We start from the raw sequence: 23619 nt of genomic DNA, 5'->3' as shown, positions 1-23619 counted from the left end.
ACTGGTGTTCACCCTATAGACAGCACCCCTCTCCAGAAGAAAACTGGTGTAGTGTATGAACTCACGTGCAGAAGGAGGGAACATCACAAGGACACTGGACGTGAGTGATGGTGAGAGCCTTCACCCACAGGTTGCAGTCACTGGATGTCTCTTGATTCAGATGTCATCACGTGTCCTAGAATGAAAACTCTTCATAATTGCCTTGAGTTGCGATTCTGCTATCACACATACAAATCTGCCGTAGAATGAATATTTTATGTCCAAATTGAGCAGTTTAATTACCATTAAGACAGTTCAATATACCCTCAAGAGGGACAGTACATCCTTAATTTGAATGAATCCCTTTTAAAATTCCATATATATATATATATATATAACTAAACACTTTAGTTGAACTTACAGTCAGTGAAGATAAACATTTATGTAAAAATATAAAATGTTCTATATAGCACAGCAAATAAGCAGGTTTATTGTCCCATTTACAAAGTTCTCGCACTTCACTTTGTTAATGCTTTTTCACCTTAATTACAGTGATGGATGTTTATGTGCATGTGAACAAGCTTATTAGAAAATCCACACCCCATCAGCTCCATTAAATAGATACAAATGGATGCAGAGACGGCTCATTTTTTTCCTGTTTATCATTTAACATCTCATTCAGCTCACTCAAACATGAACATGGAAAAAAGAAAATCGGTCTTTGCCGACTATGGACTTCGTCATTATGGATTATGTTGACCCTATTTTCCTCAAATGTTAAGAAGTACTTTAACTGTGTACATCATCATCATCATCATCATCATCAAATCAAAAACATTAAACTATGTCTGTGGGATTTTGGTTTGAACAACATCTTGAATTTGTGTAATACAATTTGATGTAGTTTCATTCATTTAATTTAATTAGATTCAATTTCACAGTTTTTGTGTCTGTGCCATAAAAACACTTTTAATCTTGTAACCAACAAGAATGATTTAAGTGAGATTTGTACATGAAAATCAGAGGGAGGTTAACAAAGTATGAGAAGTGATGAAGTGGCTGTTGGATAAGAGTGAAAGCTGGTGAGTGTGATGAGCATCAAACACCAGATGCCAGAACGGCTATCAGTTTGAATAGAATAACACTGTATCCTCGTCCATGCATTTAACCACTCCTTCTGAGCTCATTTATCATTTAACAAAATGTTTAAAAAAAGGTAAATTGGAACACTTACTTGTGGATTAATTTCTATCCCGGTGAAGGAAATTTAAAGAAGGGGTAATATCATTTATGTTCCACAGGCCCATTAATAATAATAATAGCCTAGAATATCCACAGATTCCATGTGACACTTTCATTAATATCCTCAGTGCTTTTAAATGATTTATTGAACTGCAATATATCAAACCATAGTCTGCATGTCGACTTTGGATTTAATTTTTTCTGTCCTGTTGGTCAGGACCTTCTGTAGGTTGTAATGAAAAATTGGCTTTTTAATCCAATTGAAGCCAACATTTCACTAATATTTAGTTTGTGAATTGTATATTCATCCTTTATGTGCACAGAAAAAGTGTCTGTTTGTAGGAAGCAGCTAAGCCAGCAACTAGAGCAAAGACAGAGGTGGCATCTGGAAAAAAACAAAAAACATATATATATGCTGAAGACAATCAATCTGCGCTTTAAAATACATTTGAAGGAAAGAAAGGCAAGAAGAGGGGATTGAGCATGCCTTTTACTTTTTTTTCAAAACAAGTACATAAAACCTTCAAAGCAGCAATAAACAGACTCAAACTGCAATGGTAGACATAAGAAGATATAGATTTTAATATCTTTATAAACATATTGGTTTTCTGATGATAATTTACTGAACAACTGAAACATGGCAAAGAAAGTAGATGAAGAGGCATACAGAAGAACAACAAAAAGGTAGGTGAGGAATTGTGCATTAACAAATCAAAGGTTCTAAAAATGTATCATGAAAAATACGTAAATCAACAAATCACCAGAAAATCAAAAGTGGAAAAACTCCTGACAGGTGGAGCAGAAAACCCTGTTATCATCGATGTCACTGATATTGTTTTTCTCATAGTAATACAGTAAATTATTAATATCAGCACTGCAAGAAGTCCTTTTGTCTCCATTGTTACAGGTATAGTTCACATCATTGAACAAACACCATCTTATCAGTAGATTTATGGGAGGCACAAAAGCTCCAGAAGTACAGCAAGATGTCCCGTAGTCGTCCATCTGTCGATCTGCATTGTACTGCACCACCTTGTTACTTCAGAAGCGATTGTCTTGGTCTTAGATCCCGTCATTCATGGACAATCACATCACACACAGTTAATTAAGAGGCATTATTCACTCTGCATGATCCCATCTTTGCCATGCTCCTTTTTAAAATGTTTTTACATTGAAGGTACACACATTTTTTTCTAAAGTCTTGTTCTTGTATTCCTTTAAAGTTAAGTGATTAAAAAAACATGTGTTCCTCACATTCTCAATGAGGGAAGTTCACCCTCATTCATCAGTTCAGCACAAAATCACCGGGAAACTGAGAAAGCCCCCTTTTGACCCTTCACCTCTAAGACTCCTTGTGACACAACAAGGATCCATCTCTAGGTCCATTTGGTGTCTTAGAAAAATCAAATGAACAACATCTGACACAAGATATAGACAGACTTCTTCAATATTCACAGCTTGGAATCCCAGGGACACATATTGTTTCCCAAGCAAATGAAAGTAGCGCATGGCAGTCCTTGCCATATTGAAACAATTAGCGGCTTAATATTCAGTTGCCCGGAAGGAGAGAAGTGGCGTAAATGAAGATTGAAGCAGAGTTGTGTGTATGAATCTAATACGAATGAGAAAAAAGTTTGAATTGGCAGAAAGTTTGGTTCAGTACCTGGAAAAAGTCAGCGTTATATAGAGAGTAGTTAATACACTGTGAGCTTATGGTTGCTCTGTTTATAGCTTTAAAATCTGTGGCTATATGTTTCCATTTAGTTTGAATGGCACATTCCTTTGTCTTAGACTGACCCACAATTTATTGCCATGCTAAACCTGTACTTATTTGTTTACGAGAAACACTTACACCCAATTGTTCGGCCAAAATACATTTGGCAGAAAGGATGAGAGCAAGGTAGGACTGACGACAGAGAGTTTACAAGGTCATTGATTTACCATTTGTACCTTCTTGATAACGAACAAACTGTGAACTGGAGCTAAAAGCTGGATGGAGCACTCAAAGACCAAGCTCATCTGTCTCCGAGCTAAATAGCTAACAGGTTTCAGGTTTTAAGCTTCCTCATTTGCTCTGTCATCTCTTCCTATTTTGCACCAGATCTAAACTCCATTTGAGTGAATTGTAGACATAAGAAAATACATAAGATGCCAAGACATATGAAGATTAAACCATACTGGCATTAGTGGCAGTGCAAGCATTAACCTTGTATCATTCTATGTCCCTCAGTCGCTTCGATTGTTGTGCTGCAAGTCTTTCTGTTGTAGATGTTTGATGCTTTAATGCCTGTTTCAGTCTGAACACTAGAGCTCCCTACACTACATTTACACATATAATCACACTCACACACATACATAGAAGACACACAGGCCTTGTAGTGCAGGAGCAAGAGAGGGTCTGAGGGCTGTGGTTTTTTGTGATTAGCATCTGTAAAACCCTCTGAAGGTCAACGGAAAATGAAGTCAATATTTGTCGTTATTAAGGCCACAAGGAGGGCACAGGCATGTAGTAATGACTGGGATAAGGTCGCTCTATTGTTGGCTTGCTGAACCCCACTAGGGGGGCGAACAGTGGTCCGGGGTGTGCACTTGTGCTTCCTCCGCGTGACAGTGCCGTCTGGGGACGTGTGGTCATGTTTGCCCCCTTCTGTTAAATCAGGGGAGGCATCCTCCTTGTCGACCATGACCTCCTTTGAGTGGTGAACCTCATTGTCACCCTTCCCCTTGCTCACCCTGCTGCGAGGCTTTGTGCAGTTTCGAGAGCGCCTCGAGGTGTGCACTAAGTGGGTCTGCCCTCCTGAGCCCACCACTACACTGTGATTCATGGACGGATTCACCGTGCCAGATACATTGTTAGTCTGGGCTCTGGACTCAGAATTAGGTACAGCCGCAGGACAGTTGGGGAAGTCTTCCTTGCGCAGCTCCTTGAGGTCTTTACCCTCCAAATCAGCTGGCGCCTGGCAAACCACTGAAGACGTGGAGCCTCCGAAACGCTTCAACCATTCCCACAGCGACAGAGCCTTGCAGTCACATGACCAGGGGTTGTCGTTGAGGCGCAGGTATTCCAATGCGGGAAGTACGTCCAGGCACTGTCCGGACAGCTGTATCAAGGTGTTGTTGAACAGGAAGAGGGAGGTGAGACGTTTCAGGTCGTGGAAGGCCAGGCGGTCAACCCATTCGATCTGGTTTTGGTGCAGAAGCAGTCGGTCCAGGGCTCGAAGGCCGCGGAAGGTGTTCTGGTTGAGACTCCATAGACGGTTTCCATGCAGGAACAGGTGGCTCAGGTTGTGGAGGTCTGTAAATGTGTCATCCTGCAGGTACTTCAGATGGTTCTCCTGAGAAGGTGCAGAGGGGACAGTATCACACGATTATATATTATGCAATGTTTTCATTATTGCACAAACTGACTGTAGCATTTGCCTTGAACACATTTTGTGAATCAGCATTCTATGCAAAGTATGTGTTCATCTGTTGGGATTCAAAATTCTCAGTGAATATCACAACAAGTTGTACCTTGTACTTTATATATTTGAAAAAGGGGGAATGATCAAGCAGTGCTGAATTCATAATCCAAACCATCTGAGAAAAAATGTGTGAAAGAATTTGGGATTGAGCAGCACAGATGGAAAAATTGTTGATAAAGTTAAGGCTGTGTGCTGATGTGGTAAAAATGCACCTGGCAGCTTGTCACTCAAGTGAGGCAGCGGAGGCACTGTGAACAACACATTAATTTTACAACATCGTTTAGAATTCGGCTACGTGGGTTGTGTTCAAATCAATTCACATAGAATAGGTGTTGGTTCGAATTTGTTCTTGTTGAAATTGACAGCCCTAATAGAGTATTGGTGGTAAAACGCTCTTAAAAACAACAGTTGAATGTACCTGTAAGTAGAGATATTGCAGGTTTCTGAGGCCTTGGAAGATGTTACTAGGAAGTGAACTGAGCCCACATTGGTACAAGTGAAGCGTATTGAGGCGACTCAGCCCGTGGAAGGTGTCTTCAGCCAAGGAGCGCAGGTGGCGGTTGTCTCCCAGATCCACCTCCTCTAACCGCGTGAAGCCGTGGAACGTGGACGGCTCGATGTATGTGATGTTGTTGGAATAGATCCAGAGAGTGACTGTATTGGAGTTGAAGTGACCCCGAAGCAATCGATGGATCTTGTTGTTCTGTAGGAAGATGCGCTCACTGTCAGGGGGGATGCCTTCAGGGACTGACAGGAAGTTATGGGCTTGGCAGGAGACAGTGTTGGGTGCAGTGTAGCAGATACAGTGACGGGGGCAGGACCATGAAAGCTCAAGCCCACAGAGAACCAGCAGGAACTCCAGTCCACAGCCTGCAGAGAGCACACACACACACACACACACACACACACACACACACACACACACACACCACACACACACACACACACACACACACACACACACACACACACACACACACACACACACACACACGCACGCACGCACACACACACACACACACACACACACACACACACAGGTTGAGAGAAAGAAAGAGGGAGATAGAGAAAGAATAGAGATTACAGACATAAATCACAAACACACAAGCACACGGAGACAGACAGGAAATACAAATAAAAAAGGAATTAAGTATGGAGTTATAGCCATTTAACTTGAATTTTGAAGCATAGCCTTGATAGTGAGGCTGCACTCGCCCCTACAGCTAACATCCTCCTGCTAACATACTTTAACAATGACAATGCTAACATGGTGATATTTAAAATAATTAAAGTTTACCAAGGTAACCATTTTGGTTCAGTTTTGATTTGGATAGTTATACAGCTGAGAAAATGTTGAATTAAAAAGAAAACTGTAAAACCTGCTCGTAGCACAAATTCCTTTATGTGTAGCAACTTCCATGCAACACTTTATGTCGACCTTGGCCGCTCTGAACTACATATGCCAACTTCATGACCATGAATATCTAAATTGTATGACACTAGGTCTTGGACTGACAGACGGACATGCCATCCAACGCTGTTGCTGGAAGTGCACGTTATAGTGGCCTTATTACTAGTAGTAGTGTATTGAAATCATAAGTCACAGGTCGCAAAACACAAAATAAAAAAAAGGTAATGAAGTCTAATTTAGAGATTTCATTTTGCATTCTGTTTTTCACAAAGCACTGAAATTGTCCCTCTGCTGCACATTATGTACCCTTTTTGTCACAGTTCACTGCCTGAATCAACTAAGTGTTTTTCGGCCCACAATTCGGAGTCTACTAAAGAGAACAACCAATATCACTGCTTCAGTGAGTCACAAGATGTCTCAGTAAAGTTGATTGGGTCCCTGATTCAACACTATTGTCTGATTTTACATCTTGGCAGAAATTAAAGCAATTACCCTTTCCAATATAATGCCACTTTGGGGAGTTGTGCTATTAGGAGTCCAATTCCTTCGCTGAGAGTCCACCCTCTGCAGCAAGTTGTTTTGTGTTGTTAAATGGGGTGTGAATGCATATTTAAAGTTGTAGTAAGCTGCTCTGAGGCGATTTCAGATCAGTGACATGATTCCCCAGATCTTTGAGACAGGAGATATGACTTATCCACAATCTCATCCCGAATGAGCACAACTCAGAGCCCATCATGGCAACCCCTGGCTGTCTTCTGCTCAATTTATTATTCACAGCATAGCAGAGGCCTGATTCACTGAATCTAATCGATATGCCTCTGTTGCCTTTTAACTCACCCTGTAATCCTGGGACTTTTATGCTGGAAATTCAAGAGCTGCAAAATAACTCTACACCAAGATACAGGCGTATTTATCTAATGTATTTTCTTGCCAAACTGTGGCTAAGCTGTGACATTCAGCGTCTGACTCCACTGACCTTTAACAGTAATTCTCTGTGTCTAGTTGCAGAGCTGGAGCATTGAGCTGTGTGTCACCTGAACAGGAGTGTGCTCTCTCGGGCACGGATCTAATCCTATTTGTTAAACCCTGCCACTGGGCAACAATGGAAATGCATGCATCCTCCTGAACCAGAAATGTGCCCTCAAAATGAGGTGATTCTTCATGGTTGAACACTGTAAAAAGGTTGAATTAGAGGGTGTGTGTTTGCATGTAGATATTTTCTGTAGGAGCCCATGACACTGCACCACAAAATGCCTTGGCTTACATTTTAATGTCATGACCTGCATCAAGACATGGATGATTTAGTGTATAACCAATTTCTCTTTCTGCGTCTTTTTGTTTCTGAATGTTTCTTTCTACATGCCATTTCCATGAAGATTGATCAAGCATAGCAGCATACTGGCTGAGCAAATAGGTGACAACGTTTTGCATTACTCATGGGAAATATAGGTTTGTTTTATTTATCTGACAAATAAGCAAAACAAGAAACAGTAAATCTTCCAGCGTCCATTAAGCAGCAACGAGATGCAGGTGCACATTTGATTAGAATATTGACCCTTACAGAAGATGCTTTTCCATAAAGAACACACACAATACAACAAATTGTATCCATCCTATGCTTTTACATTTGTTCTGAGATGAAATGATTCTTGTTACAGTAACCTGCTGTGGTAGGAATTCATCCAACAGATTCCATTATTCATTTAGCAGATCTTCTTCTCTCTCAGTAATTATATTTTTTGAAGCCTTGAATTATTTCCATTAACACACTTCTTCATGCATCTCAATGGTATTAGGTATATCTCCAGCAGGAAAATGATCTGAGAGAAAGACATTGATAAGTGTGATACACAGGAGAGCGAAGGCATGAGAATGGAGATGTTGCCGAGATAGTGAGACAAATTTGAATCAGTGATCTGCTAATCATGTTGGACACGAGGATGCACCTCCTCTCCTCTCACTCTCCTCAACTTGTCAGAACTAAGTAATAGATTCTTTACCCTGCTTAATCAGTTCCTCCAAAACGGCTCTTTTTACGGCTCTGACCAAAAAAACATAAAAATAATTGGTAGATAAGGGATCTTATATCTTTCTTCATTTCTTCCCTATGAATACAATCTCTTAACTTCATCCCTGATGAGGCTTTAGAAGGGGTGAATGTATGATATGAATGTTGAAGTAACACTCTCTTATGCATGCAAATTGAGTGATGAGGGAGAAGCATGCACTCTTTTTCTTGTTTTCAGCCACACTGAGGACATGTGTGCTCTCGTTTGAAGCTGGCATAACATGCACCACCACTAGAGACTTTAACACCTGCCAGCTTACTGATCTCAGCACAGCGTGTATTTACATCTCCAAGTGCTACTTTAAATACAGATGTAGACATAAATTACACATACATGCATTAGTGCTTGTATAGGTATAAGCTCTCCATGGATTCACTAAGTCATGCATTCTCATACTGTACATTCTCAAGCATTAAACCATGCATCGGGTTTGGGGTAATGTCAGTGTGACAAGCTTTTTTGGATGACGCTTGTTTGCAGATCTTTGAATGGGGGAACTGGTTTTCCGCTCAGAGGAAAACATGTATTGTGTGGGAATAATGTCCTTAAATGAAAATGTAAGAAATTAATGTATGTCATGACTGCATTGTGAGCTCACACAATGTGCCATTCAGCTCAGATTGTATTATATAAATAGCTTTGTACAGAACGAAACATATATATGCCAATAGAGCCCATTGGAATTTGGCAGAATAAAAGAGAGGCTCTAAAAGACAGATAATGTGTTTTTGGAAAGAAAAAAGGCGCAGCAATTTCAGGTTGGAGTCTTGGCTGTGGATTAACACTCTCGTCACAAGTCCTTCACTTCCAAGTCTCTCTCCATGCAGCTTCCTGTCACCCCTTTCTCTTCCTGGTTACTGGTGACTAATGCTATTGATATCTCTTCATACACTTGTATGGCCCCGCAACCTCATCATCACCTCCTTCCATTTTTCTTTTCGAGGTGGAGATAAATAAATGAAATACAATGCCCCAGGTCTCCTGACAGACCAAGAAGTGAGTGTGTGGAATATCAGTGGAGCATAGTTCACACTGGATGTGCCCTCATGAATAACACATCTCTGCTAATGGGAGGGAAATGGTACGTCTGTAGAGCTGCGTGACTCTGCCCATAATTAGACTGGACAAACTCAATTTCCTGTGTCTCTCCAAAGCCCCTGATAAGCACCCTGGTGTTTTCGCTTCTGCTAGTGGCTGATTCTAAATAAAGTCTCAACTCACTCCACACTCGGTGTTTACAGTCATGTTCATGCATATATATTAATGGTGAAGAAATATTAGATGTTTGATTGAACGGGCTCATTCGCCTGAGGAACTTGGCTTAAAACACGGCTGATGAAATGTATTACTATCACTCTTTGGTCGCTTAATGTAATTTATTGAATATTCTGTAATATCCTACTATACTTTATCTCATATACAGCAATTTAACACAATTGTACTATATGAATCTGTTGAAATGGTTTTAAACTTTAGCTTGTCATTTTCCTTTCTAACATCAAGTCATGCAATGTGTCAGACTTTAATTTTGGATAATGTGGTTAAAAAAGAACTAAATTAACAGGTTTATTACACTCCAATGTTTCCAATATCTTTGCAAAACATTATCTGTTCATGTATTTTATATCCATATGGACTCACTCAAACTCAAAATATTGGACATTTTAAAATCTTAAACATCTTTAATAAATCATGTCAAATTAACCCAAGGCCAATACCAATAAATACCAATAAGAACTCTACAAAATGAGGAAACATCTAGAGATAACTGGTTTAACACAAAATCATTTTCTATTAGATTATATTAGACTTGGTTTCACAGCAAGCTGAGCCATGCTCTGAATTGAACACAATGATCTGACACTTCCAGTATGAGCCAATAATTGCATATTTACTTTAATTAAAGGTCCCATGTCATGCTTTTCTGGTTATTACCCGTCCCCTTGTGTGTTATGTAGCTTTTTATGCATGTAAACGGTCTGCAGAGTCACAAACCCTCAAAGTACACCCTGTAGCGAGTAAAACTCTAACAGAAAATACCTGTCTACGCTGCCCCAGAACGCCTCGTTGGAGATTTCTCTTTTTCCATTGTTTACTTCTTGGGTATAGTGACGTATTTGGGTATAGTGACGTTACGTCCGCGGAGCCGTTACGTTTTGGACCAATCCGCGGACTTCCTCACACACACACACTTGGCGGGACGTTGCGAGGCTCGCTGCTGCGAGGAGCGGGACAGTGTGAGCTGGCTCACTGGTGTGGGGTTGGTCGGTGAGACAGCGAGACACAGCGGAACTCAGCCTGAGCACACACACAAACTCCCAGCCAGGGAGTAAATATAAATCTATTTTAGAATACCTCAACAATGGAATTATGATCAGTAGAAATGACCATGACATGGGACCTTTAACAGTGTTTGAACAAAAGGGCAAATGCAAATATGTATTTCTTAAAGGATAAAGGCCTATTCAACAAAATCCAAGCTGTTTCTCATTACCAGTTTTTAAAGAATGTTTCTGTTGACTTGTTAAAAGCACAGATTAACAATATTTTCTGTCTGAACAGCAAACTCACACATCAACACTCCTGCCAACAGCTGTGACCAGAAACACTTCTGCCCGGGAATATTTGTTTGTCTTTTTCACAGCCTACTGCAGAACATTATAGATTTTGTCTCATTTTCCATTCCCCGGCTCTACTGCAGGCAATTTTGCCTCATAAGGTCGTCTGACTATTCTTCTAGTGAGCGAAAAGGAAATGGGAGAGAACAATGACAAGGCTGAGATCTCTGAGAAAAAAATGGAAATATTCAGAAATATAGCATGACGTTGTGATGGTGCAGAGGCATCAGCAAACCGAGAGATTGCTTACAAAGTGTGTGTGTGTGTGTGTGTGTGTGTGTGTGTGTGTGTGTGAGCAATCGTGAATGGGTGCGTCTGTGTTTGTTTTTGACTGTGTTGGAGACGGATCACAACAGGCCTCTTGCTCTTATTATCTCATGCTCGCATACTACAAATAAATTAGGTCACACTGTGATAGCAGTGTAATTAGTATATACAATGAACATACTTAATACTAAGGGAATCTTTTTAGAGGAAATCATCATCAAATTGGCCAAAACATGTGTCTCTAGTTCTTGTCTACTTGTCTTTATCTTTTTATAATATATTTGATGACAGGGATCAATCAGCTAAAACCTAATTTCACCTCATCCTGCAAATAAATAAATAAATGTATATTTATATTTTGTGCAGGCTGAATATTGTTAAAATGTTCAGACGTCTGAAATCAAAACATCCAACACTGCTTTTCAGACCAGCAGGGTTCGCACTGTTGATTTACATTTATTTTTTGGTCGTGGTGTGATTCCTTTGATATGTGCAATGTGCGTTGGCACAGTGTGTACTGTGAAACAAGTGTCAACACTATTCAATGATGTCACCACTCCCAGCATATTAATTATGATTTGATCATTCGGGTTGGCTTTTATTACAAGGACTGAACTGCTTTATGTTTCTGAGTGCATCCCTGCCAAGGCAGAAGGACGGTTTAAGTAAAGAGAGCAGGTAAGAACTGGAGCTCAGTCTCATAACAGGTTGGCATGCAGAATGCCAAGTTGTGCGAGGGTTAAATGGACCAGCATGCCCCTCACATTATTATAAAGAGACACAAAACATTTTGTGAAGCAGGGTTTTGTACATGATCTGTTTAGTTTTGATTAGGGATGCTCCGATCGCCAAATTCGGGGCCGATCGCCGGTAATGGTACAAATCTCAACCTGTCGTACAATGGACAGCTTCCCCCCCCATCTATGTATACTCGCATTTTAGACTCTGTTACTAACTGTATATCTGTAGACTTGGTATGTCTTAAATATCCGGTTAGGAAGTATTAGAACGAAATCTAAAATGAAAATTGTAAATAAGCAATCTGTATGTAAAAAACCACCTGTATGTAAATTGTAAATAAGCCATCTGTATGTCAAATATGTCTTATATGTCTTAAATGATATGATGAATTGGAAATGGGGGACCCTGATGTAAACAAGACGAAAGTCTTTCTCTGGTCTGCATCCCCTTAACAATTGTATGTTTTGAGCTGTACTGTACTGTACCCAATATACAAGCTGTTAATAAACTTTTCAATCAATCAATCAATTCAATCAATCAATCAATCAATCAATCGCCAAAATCAGTATCGGCCGATACCGGTCGCAGATCCGATCGAGTGGGCGGGGCCTAAATAGAAGATTTAAACATCACTTTAAATCTTCCATTTAAAGTGATGTTTAAAACTCAGTTAATGGGGCTCATTCACTGGAGCTTCCACAAACAACAATCAACTTAATTATTACATTCAAATGATGTACATTATTCAAGTTTACATTCACTTTGGATAGAAATGAGCGGAAGCGCTCTCTTTTTCTCTCTCCCTCTCTCTCTCCCCCCTCTCTCCCCCTGCAGCTCACTGATCCAGTAATGAGTGACCCGACAGTGAAGAATACATATATTTATAATGACTAGTTTAGCTTGTTCCAGAGGTAGATAAAATAGCTAAGTGTGTTAGGTCTAACTCTTGTGTGTTTCGCTCTGCTTACCCAACCCAGTCTCACGGCATTTCGTGTTCAACAACACGATTTTTAATCTATTGATTTGTGTTCACCAACACGATTTGCCCCTTTTTTTCGTGTTGCACAGCACGATTTTAAAAGCAATGTATTTCTACTGCCTGCAGCACGTCTTTTTCTCCGGTCGGGTCGAGGAAGACCGGAAGCTGTGTGGTTCATAAAAACATGTTCTTACTCAATATCAAGCCACAGTTATTGCTTTTATTTGAAATCGTATAATTTCGGACTTTTGTTGCCGTCTGTGAGGAAAATAAATGGGGCTCAGAGCCTCAGGATACTGAAATCTGTATTTTTGAAAATCTTTTTTTCCTTCTAATTTGTTATTCTTTTCAAAATAACACACTGTTATTTACTCACCAATAACACACAATTATCCTTGCTTTTATTTATTGGTTTAATTCCATAATCTCGGGCTTTTTTGGAGTCCGTCAGGAACTGAATTTCAAAATAAAAATAACCGGAAACAGACGTAGGCATTTCGAGCGATTACCCAAGATCCTCAGCTATGGTTTTAAGCTCGTTTATTGGATGTTTTAGCCGCAATGCATGCTGGGATTTGGTGTTTATATGATATTAAATCCGAAAAACATTTTAAAAGAATAAAATAATACTTAATTCCGAGCGCTCTTGCTTTTCTCTTTGAAAGTCATCACATAACGGCATTGTAATACACGGTTCGGCTGCATTGTATATTACAGATTTGCCGTAGTTCTTTATTTATAGAGCCCTGATGAGAAGACCTTTGGAAAAACTGAGAAAATGCCGCCGAAACTGAATACTTGATGTGGATCATAAATATATTCAACAATTAAACAACATCTTCAATTTCTCTTCACACAATACGTCTCCTTGCAGTATCAACACTAATTCGGCTGACTTTTACATTTGATCTAATTCACATATAGGTTATATTTACACCATAACGGTGCACAGCTGATATAAAAGGACTGTAGTTTTTAAAGATATTACTGATTTTCTTTGAATGTAAGAATGTAAATACTGAGTCTGAAATAGTATAGCAATATGCTGTAAAATTATGTGAAAGCATGCATAAAACTACACATTTTCAGATGTTGTACGAAAACAAAAGTGTCCTACACTAATAATACAAAGTTATTATGGCTGTGTGTACCTTGTGTGCACCGCCTAGTGGTTAAAGCACGTTATTGAATTATTGTGTTTTATTTGATTAAAAAAATATTAATCAATAGATTAAAAATCGTGTTGGTGAACACGAAATGCCGTGAGACTGGGTTGGCTTACCGGTCCGGCGGGCGGAGCTGCAGGATTTCTGCTTCACACACACACGTTGCATACTGCTATTTTACTGTCTTTTTCGGCCGATCTCGATCTGTGACCGATCGATCGGAGCATCCCTAGTTTTGATCGATCTGTGTGCTGATGTAGAGACTGCATGGTCTTATTTGTATCTTGGTTTTATGGAAATGTTTGATAGACATGCACCCCTGCGTACATTTAGAGTGAAAGGACGAGACAATCCTTGGTTCTCTGCTGAATTGTCCAGTCTCCTACATGAGAGAAACAAGGCCTGGGCAAAGGCTAGGCAATCAGGCTCAGAGGTAGAATGGCTTCGTTTTAGACAGCTAAGAAATAGCTTCACATCTCAAATCAAAAGTGCTAAGTCTAAGTATTATCTGTCAGTTACCAAAAACCTATATAATCCTAGAAAATTTGGGACAACCATTAAATCGATATCCACCGGTGAAATCCGTAATGAGCTACCTCCTTGCCTTACCACAGCATCTGGCACAGCGACGTGCAGTCAGGGGAGGCAGAGCCTCACCTGTCATACTCCAATGTAACAGAAAAACAACTAAAGAAAAACTAAATAGTAATAATAATAAAATGTCTCCACTGATCTGTTTTGTAAATGTGATTTCTGTTTGATTCCAATCGCTTTTTATAGTCAAAATCAGCAAATTCAGAGCTCGTCCCTGCCAGGGACGAGCTCTGCCTCTCGTCCCTGCCAGGGACGAGCTCTGCCTCTCGTAAGCCCAAAGTAACTGGCTGGAGCGCGGGCACTAATTTAGCGCGGGCACTTATTTTGTGAGCGCGCTCAAGCCAGTTACTGTGTGGTGAGGTGAGGCACAGATGAGCTCTGCCTCACCTCAGAATGCGTCACCCCACAGAAACTGGCTGGAAAGCGGGCCCTAAGCGCATGCCTGCACCATCTCACTGTATGTCACCAATGTAATGTTTGTAGATCCCTTTATTACATTTATCCTCGCCATCCATAGTCTCTAAATAACTTATTTCACGTATATATGATATTTAGGCTCGCTGGTCTCATCATACAACGGCAATGAAAAAAGCACAAGGGGAGGCAGCCATAACCTCTGCCGCACTGAAGGGGGCGAACGTGAGCCCACAGGTTCTTGTTGCTACTGTTATTCTACGCAGACGCAAACAACAAGCTAGACTTTTGAAACTACAGGAAGATAAGGAGGACTTTTACAAAAAAGTAATAGAGATTGTTGTCCAAAAGGATAGCATGGACTTCATCTTCAAGTCAAGGTAAGACCACAATTGTAATGCAAATGGGATCTTACTAAGAAAGAACAATCCAATATTTAAATTGTGGGTAGGCCTATCCTTTTGTTGAACGGTCTGTTTAAAATGAATTGAAGCATCAGACTAAAAAAGCTTTTGAAAATAACCGAATATTTCGATTAAGGTCAAAATATAATATTTGTAAATCTGACTCTGAAAGAGTCAGTGCCTCACCATCCATGAACCTCACCGCACGTCACTGATCTGGCACTATATCGGACAGGGCTATGTTAAATTGTTTTAATGAGCATTTTGTGTCCTGTGGCTCTCTGTTTGATTCTGTTTCTAATTCTGCTTCTGTGAACGTATGTGACTCTGAACAATGTGGTTTGGAAAACCCCTTCAGTTTTCCTCCTTTTACTATTGATGTTGTTCATGAAGCCTTAACCAAGTTAGATCCTAAGAAACCGGCTCGGAGGCCTTGTTTTAAACCTGATGTTTATGTTGATATATAACATACAGACATGTATAGTGTATGACTCCATGTATTACTGTGTAGTGTACCATATATTGTTTATGTAAGTAGCTGCGACTACTAACTGTGTTCATTGGTTAGGGCTATACCACATGATTGTGATGTCACTACCTGGGGTATATGACCGTTGGAAGTCACACCCCTTTTCTCTCTGTCCTCAAGCCTCTTGAGATGTGCACCTATAATAAATAACGCCGTGATGAATGGCTAAACTTGAACTGCTGAGATTATTCACCTTTCTGCTGCAGGAGACAAAAGGTATAAATCTAAATCTGCTAACAGTTTATAAGCTTCTTAGTTTTTGCAACGGTCTGTAAATATACACAACTTTATAATAAAATGCACACATTTACCTTTTTCTAGACTAAACACAGGTATGATCCTAAGTTAAAAACATATGAGGTTATCATGAGGTTGTTAACATCGCAATTTATCAGTGGATGTTTGCTGGAACTACTTGTAAACAGCGTGTTTCCTGACGGACACACACAGCGTAACTCCGGTCAGGTAGAGACCGGTCTCAAGTCAGCACCGCTGCAGACTCGCTATTTGAGGGCTTGATAGCCCCCTCCCCCTCCACACCGCTCCACACTCGTTGCTTTGGAACAGCCCTCAATATGGCGGACCCGCCGCGTGAACGCGCAAACGGAGGGGTAGGGTGTAGGGCGTATGGTGTAGGGCGTATGGTGTAGGGCGTATGGTGTAGGGGGCGGTTTGGGAATGGGCCTTAGTGTGGCCGGTCTTTTTTCTTCTTCGTTTGTGATTATTTGACAGATAAGAACCACACAACTGCATTAGCGGCCGCTGTCGCCCTCTGTCGACCGTCAGCGCAACTTAAATGATGCCGTTAAACAATTTTTTTTTAAAGGGCCGGCCCTTGACGACCAACCGTTCTGTGGTTCTCCAGATTCTACAGATGGCCAGTCCGCCCCTGTATATGAATGCACCTGCCCATTACCTGATCAAGTTAGATGCCGCCTATACAGTGCTCTGAGATTTGTTACTAACTGTAAAGCACTTACTCATCACTGTACACTGTATGCCAAGGCAGGTTTGCCTTCACTTACTGTACGGAGGCTCAGTCATTGGTACATGTTCATATATAAAGCCATGTTGGGTAAACTCCCATCTTATATCTGCTCTCTGATCACACAGAGAGTTGCAGCTAGCTATTACCTGAGATCACATGATGTGGTCTTGTTACATGTGCCAAGTGCAAGGACTGACTTAGGTACGAAAGCTTTTATGTGCGCAGCTCCTCTTGCTTGGAACAGTCTTCGAAAAGATCGAAACTGAGCAATTTGGTTCCACTGTATGTTTTTAAAGCTTGGATAGGTGAAATGCTCTTTGATACTTGTAAATGTCGATAGGTATGTAAATGTACCCTGTAAATACACTGAACAAAAATATAAATGCAACACTTTTGATTTTGCTCCCATTTTTCATGAGATGAACTCAAAGATCTAAAACATTTTCTATATACACAAAATAACCATTTATCTCAAATATTGTTCACAAATCTGAAAAAATCTGTGATAGTGAGCACTTCTCCTTTGCCGAGATAATCCATTCCACCTCACAGGTGTGGCATATCAAGATGCTGATTAGACAGCATGATTATTGCACAGGTGTGCCTTAGGCTGGCCACAATAAAAGGCCACTCTGAAACGTGCAGTTTTGCTTTATTGGGGGGGTCTGGGGGGGTCTGAAAACCAGTCAGTATCTGGTGTGACCACCATTTGCCTCACACAGTGCAACACATCTCCTTCGCATAGAGTTGATCAGGTTGTTGATTGTGGCCTGTGGAATGTTGGTCCACTCCTCTTCAATGGCTGTGTGAAGTTGCTGGATATTGGCAGGAACTGGAACACGCTGTCGTATACGCCGATCCAGAGCATCCCAAACATGCTCAATGGGTGACATGTCCGGTGAGTATGCTGGCCATGCAAGAACTAGGATGTTTTCAGCCTCCAGGAATTGTGTACAGATCCTTGCAACATGGGGCCGTGCATTATCATGCTGCAACATGAGGTGATGGTCGTGGATGAATGGCACAACAATGGGCCTCAGGATCTCGTCACGGTATCTCTGTGCATTCACAATGCCATCAATAAAATGCACCTGTGTTCGTCGTCCATAACATACGCCTGCCCATACCATAACCCCACCACCACCATGGGCCACTCGATTCACAACAAAAGAAAACCGCTCACCCACACGACGCCACACACGCTGTCTGCCATCTGCCCTGAACAGTGAAAATCGGGATTCATCCGTGAAGAGAACACCTCCCCAACGTGCCAGACGCCATCGAATGTGAGCATTTGCCCACTCAAGTCGGTTACGACAACGAACCGGAGTCAGGTCGAGACCCCGATGAGGACGACGAGCATGCAGATGAGCTTCCCTGAGACGGTTTCTGACAGTTTGTGCAGAAATTCTTTGGTTATGCAAACCGATTGTTGCAGCAGCTGTCCGAGTGGCTGGTCTCAGACGATCTTGGAGGTGAACATGCTGGATGTGGAGGTCCTGGGCTGGTGTGGTTACACGTGGTCTGCGGTTGTGAGGCCGGTTGGATGTACTGCCAAATTCTCTGAAACGCCTTTGGAGACGGCTTATGGTAGAGAAATGAACATTCAATTCACGGGCAACAGCTCTGGTGGACATTCCTGCTGTCAGCATGCCAATTGCACGCTCCCTCAAAACTTGCGACATCTGTGGCATTGTGCTGTGTGATAAAACTGAACATTTCAGAGTGGCCTTTTATTGTGGCCAGCCTGAGGCACACCTGTGCAATAATCATGCTGTCTAATCAGCATCTTGATATGCCACACCTGTGAGGTGGGATGGATTATCTCGGCAAAGGAGAAGTGCTCACTATCACAGATTTGTTCAGATTTGAGAACAATATTTGAGAGAAATGGTTATTTTGTGTATATAGAAAATGTTTTAGATCTTTGAGTTCATCTCATGAAAAATGGGAGCAAAAACAAAAGTGTTGCATTTATATTTTTGTTCAGTGTATGATGTCCTTTATTGTTTTGTGTTGTTTTATTTTTCATGTGTAACCTACTTGCTGCAGGTGTCCCTTGAAAAAGAGATCAATGATCTCAATGGGATCTACCTGGTTAAATAAAGGTTTGAAATGATTGATATGTTTACGTCTAAGTGCTACTTTATTGCTGTTAGATATTGTGAACAGCAGTGGGTAGTCAATGAAGCACCCCTGTTTGTGTCTTTTCAAATTCACAATTTAGACCGGACAAATGAGAAAAAGAGAGTAAGAATATGTGGTAAAGTGCAGATAAAAAGGGAAACATTGTAGAAAAGTCCACAGAGCTGACAGTTGCAACTGCAGAGAGATGAGGATCTTATTGTTTGTAATACTTCTCAACACAAACATCTTAAAGCGAACAAGCAAACCAGAAGGAAAGTTAAACATAAAAAAGGCAGAGACGATGTGAGTGACAGCAAGTTTTCTCAGGTTCAGGAATTAGAAGGCCTAAAAATAACTTTCAAACAAGCAGCACCATATGGAGCATGAGCAGAATGAAAGGGGGAGATTGGTGGAGCGTATGTGCAGGTGAATAAGCTCATTTATTTCAAACATGGAAATTGAAGATGCTGAGAGAGACAGGCAGAGAGGGGGTGGCTGATGGCTGAGCTGTCCACAGATGTTTAATACCTGCATTTTAATTAACAGACTTAATGGGTGTCTAGTAGGTGCTAATGTCACTTGCTTACATTTGCAGACACATCTGTACCCCCTGGTCTTTTACTCTTCACGCCTTCACAGCATTCTGTTGAGCGCTGATAGATGCCAGACGGTGTGCATGCACACACAAGGAGAAGAGGCACAAACACGGATACAAACAGCACACACACTATCAATGCACTATCAGCCACCAACTACATTCATTCATCACGACAGCACAAAGCCAAATGATTCAAATATATTGCACTCCCTGTGGCAGTATTGCACTGCACTGGCCAAACTAAACTAATGGTTCCACCAAACCAAATAAATCATCCAAAGTGCATCCATATGTAGTTCAGCAGGTGATAGAGAGCATTTATAATGCAATTCCTGTTGCCGGAGTGGCTCATAATTATCTTTCACAGTTGAAGATGCTTGATATAATAGGAGCTCTTAAAATGTGGAGAAATATTTACAATCCGTTTCACAAGAGTTTTTCGTATCCCTGTCATCACACAAGCTAGACACACTTCTATTTGGGGCTGATATAGTCATTGTAATATTAACGCCAATTAGTCATGTTAAATTGAATTGAATTGGCACTATAATGCATGGTAAATCTGTCTCATTATCACAACATGTGGTCAATTTCAGTTGGATCTATTTCTTAATTAAAGGGCATTTATGGAATGTGGGGAGTATGGTAAACTGCAATCTAATTAACTATTTTGGCTCTTGACAGGAGCATGGCGGTTCTCAAGGGGTAAGGGGTGTTACAGTACACTCACAGATGGCCAATGTAAACATGAAGATGATAAAATAGCAGTGTTATTTTAACAGGCTTGTAGAGTTTCAGCTGTCTGTTTTGTGTATTATTGCCCTGCTGTTTATTGGGTGGTTGGCTTGATGGCTGTTAATGTGGATTGTGTCGACCCCGCAGTAGGGGTAAAGAGGCGGCCCGCTATTTTTGTTCGAGCAGATGGCCAGGCATTCCATGTTGCGCTTTTACATAATGGCTTTAGAAAAATGTTCAGCTTCTGTGAAGACCGTCACCTTGAAAATTGAGATGCCCGGTCAGCGGCTTTTATCATTGAATGTCATTGAAATTCTGAATTTAGTGGACATCAAATTTGACTTAATACGTTTTTTTTTATTATGTAGATGAAATTATCTGAATTTAATTCATTGCTTTCAATTAAGTTTCCTTTTTATTGTTGGACCAAGCCCATTTAAAGCTGAGTGTAAGACTTCCACAAAGGATACTAATCAAACACACAGACAATTCCTCCGGTTTCACACACTTGAGACACACTTATTGTCTGTTGAACAGATTTTGGAGCTGAGTTTATAGCTCTCAGCTGCGGGCCGGATGGTTGTCAGTCTGCCGGGGACGTCTCGTCGCTGCGTCTTGTTCAATCATGCGCATGTATGTCAAAGACAGAGTGCAGCGCGACCAATCATTGTGTGTCTCTGTCAGAGTGAAGCTGAGTTTGGCTGAGACTGTGACAGCGAGCAGACAGATGGAAAGAAAAGCAGCAATTGAAAAAAATAGCTTGGACAAATATACGATCTACTGTAATAACTTCAGCATACTTAATCGAGAAGTAGGGGAGAGAGAGGGTGTTTTTTTGTGGACTTGGTGGGGAAATGTCTACAGCACAGTTACATGCCCTGTGTCCACGAGCATCTGCCTTAAGAATCTGAGCATTGAATCATTACTAGCCCCAGGGCTGCTGCTCTTTTACTCACCCTGTGCTTTGATGTTTCTCTCTAAAGGGCCAAACAAAATAGGGAAATCTCCCCATGGAATTAGTAAATGAACACAGTGTTTAGAACAGCAGAGCGGCAGGCCCAAGCAGTGCTGCAGTCAAAAGTTTAGAAATATGTTTTTCTCCCTTTGGAATTCTCTCAGTGACACAAACATAATCAAATGTTATAACTCTCCAATCAGTCCATCAGCATGCTGATTTTACTGACAATTTGTCTCAATCTGCTCTGCATTTCTATTATAGAGTTTATCATTTCAGAGACCTGTCAGCTCTAACACTATAATCCATGTCATGGACGGAGAGCAGTTAACTGCATGACTTATCAATGTTTATTCAGCAACGTGAATAATATTACCTTTTTACAGGACAAATATTCACTTTGTTTGAGCTACAGTACTGCAATGCCATTGTGTTGCTTTTGGTTCATCAACAGGAATTAAAGATAATCAATTGTGTTGCTTAGGGTTTTGTTAACTCTGAGAGGTGTTTTCCTCAATGTCAACAACCTCCTTTCAAACACCTCGTCCTTTTATTTCACACATTGTTTTCATTTCAAGTCTCAGTCCTGGTTTAACCAAGCTACTTGAAACGGCTGATTAAAATTGCATCATGTTGACATGTGTAGAAAATGACAATCCCTAACCTTGGAGACGCACATTCTGACTTGAGGACATGCTACTAAAAGCTTTTATGGATTAATGATTTAGATGCTGCATAGCTCTGCTTTGAAACCATCAGGTCAGTGAATACATTTACCTGCACTGAAAGGTGGCATTTTCCAATTCAGCGGTCTCTACCTCCTGCTACGCCTTAAATGTTTCTGTTAAATCAAACTGTAAGGTACCCTCCTGCTGCAGCAGCTGCCTCCTCGCATACAAACCTCATGCGGCCTAGATTCAGAAGATCAATTATTCATAGCAGGTGAGAGTTTGGTGCTCCCTGAACATAAATGCACATACGCACACACATGGAGAGAGTCTCAACAGTCTCATCTAATGGCTTCAAAGAGGCAAGGCGAAATGTGAAATCAGGCAGAAGAATATGTGAGGTAACAGCAAAGCATTATGACTCATTAGTTCAGGAGACAGTAGGTGGACTGAGAGACGATGAGGACCCACTGTGTGGAAGTCAGAGCTGAAAGACAACCTCCAGGGAGGACATTACCTACAGTACAACACAGACCTGACATACCAACACAGTGTACATATGAAAGTACATGTGACCATTTTAATAACTCATGAAGAAAACAATATGTACGTTTCAACTATGGATGTAAGCAGATTAAATAAAGTAAATACTTGAGCAGCAAAAGTGTACAACTAATGGTTAGTTAAATTAGATGAGATAAACATGACCGTTGTTTAATAACCTAACGAGAAGAATAACAATACATAATTGATTGATTACTTTTAAAGACACACTTTATTGATCCCTTGGTGAAATAGACAAACTACACTGCATTATAGATGGAAAACAAAAGCTCCACCTTGACCAGCTGCAACATCAAAGTGGATGTATTAATAGATCAGATTAATGCATTCATATATGCAAACCAAACATATATATAGATATTTTTGAAGAATTCATTGTGCTGAATGAATACCTTTGGTACTTTAAGTATATTTTGTTGTACATGTTTATATTCTTTGCCTAAGGCAAGGCAAGGCAAGGCAAGTTTATTTATATAGCACTTTTCAACACAAGGCAATTCAAAGTGCTTTACAAAAAATGAAAGAGATTAAGAAGATGGCATTTAAAATCAGTCATTAAAAATAAAAGCTAATAAAATAAACATTAAAAGAAAAAATACATGGATAAAAGTTACAGTGCTGTCAATTAAACATTAAAAGAAAAAAGTACATGGATAAAAGTTACAGTGCAGTCTAAGATATGAATAGTTCAATTAAAAGCAGCGACAAAAAGAAAAGTCTTCAGCCTGGATTTAAAAGTAGTCAGAGTTGTAGCGGACCTGCAGGTTTCTGGGAGTTTGTTCCAGATATTTGGAGCATAATAACTGAACGCTGCTTTACCATGTTTAGTTCTGACTCTGGGGACAGAAAGCTGACCAGTCCCTGAAGACCTGAGAGATCTGGATGGTTCATAATTTAGCAGGAGGTCAGAAATGTATTTTGGGCCTAAACCATTCAGTGCTTTATAAACCAGCAGCAGTATTTTGAAATCTATTCTTTGACACACAGGAAGCCAGTGTAAAGACTTCAGAACTGGAGTGATGTGATCCACTTTCTTAGTGTTAGTGAGGACTCGAGCAGCAGCGTTCTGAATTAGCTGCAGCTTCCTAATAGATTTTTTAGTGAGAC

General features: G+C 40.6%; 1 protein-coding gene across 1 annotated transcript in view; it reads right to left on the bottom strand.

Annotated features, from left to right (window-relative positions):
• Positions 1-1779: 1779 nt before the first annotated feature.
• The window catches only part of rtn4rl1b (reticulon 4 receptor-like 1b), a 178990-nt gene continuing 157150 nt past the window's right edge, over positions 1780-23619 (bottom strand). The window contains exons 2-3 of the mRNA XM_034197952.1: positions 5104-5555; positions 1780-4556 (exon numbers count right to left, since the gene is read on the bottom strand). Of these exons, the coding sequence (XP_034053843.1) occupies positions 3669-4556; positions 5104-5555 (1340 nt within the window). The 3' untranslated portion in view covers positions 1780-3668. The remainder of the gene's footprint in view (positions 4557-5103; positions 5556-23619) is intronic.

This window comes from Gymnodraco acuticeps, unplaced genomic scaffold (assembly GCF_902827175.1).
Source record: "Gymnodraco acuticeps unplaced genomic scaffold, fGymAcu1.1, whole genome shotgun sequence".
Taxonomy (NCBI): domain Eukaryota; kingdom Metazoa; phylum Chordata; class Actinopteri; order Perciformes; family Bathydraconidae; genus Gymnodraco; species Gymnodraco acuticeps.
Note: the sequence above shows the minus strand (reverse complement) of the source record. Positions and strands in the feature narration are given on the sequence as shown.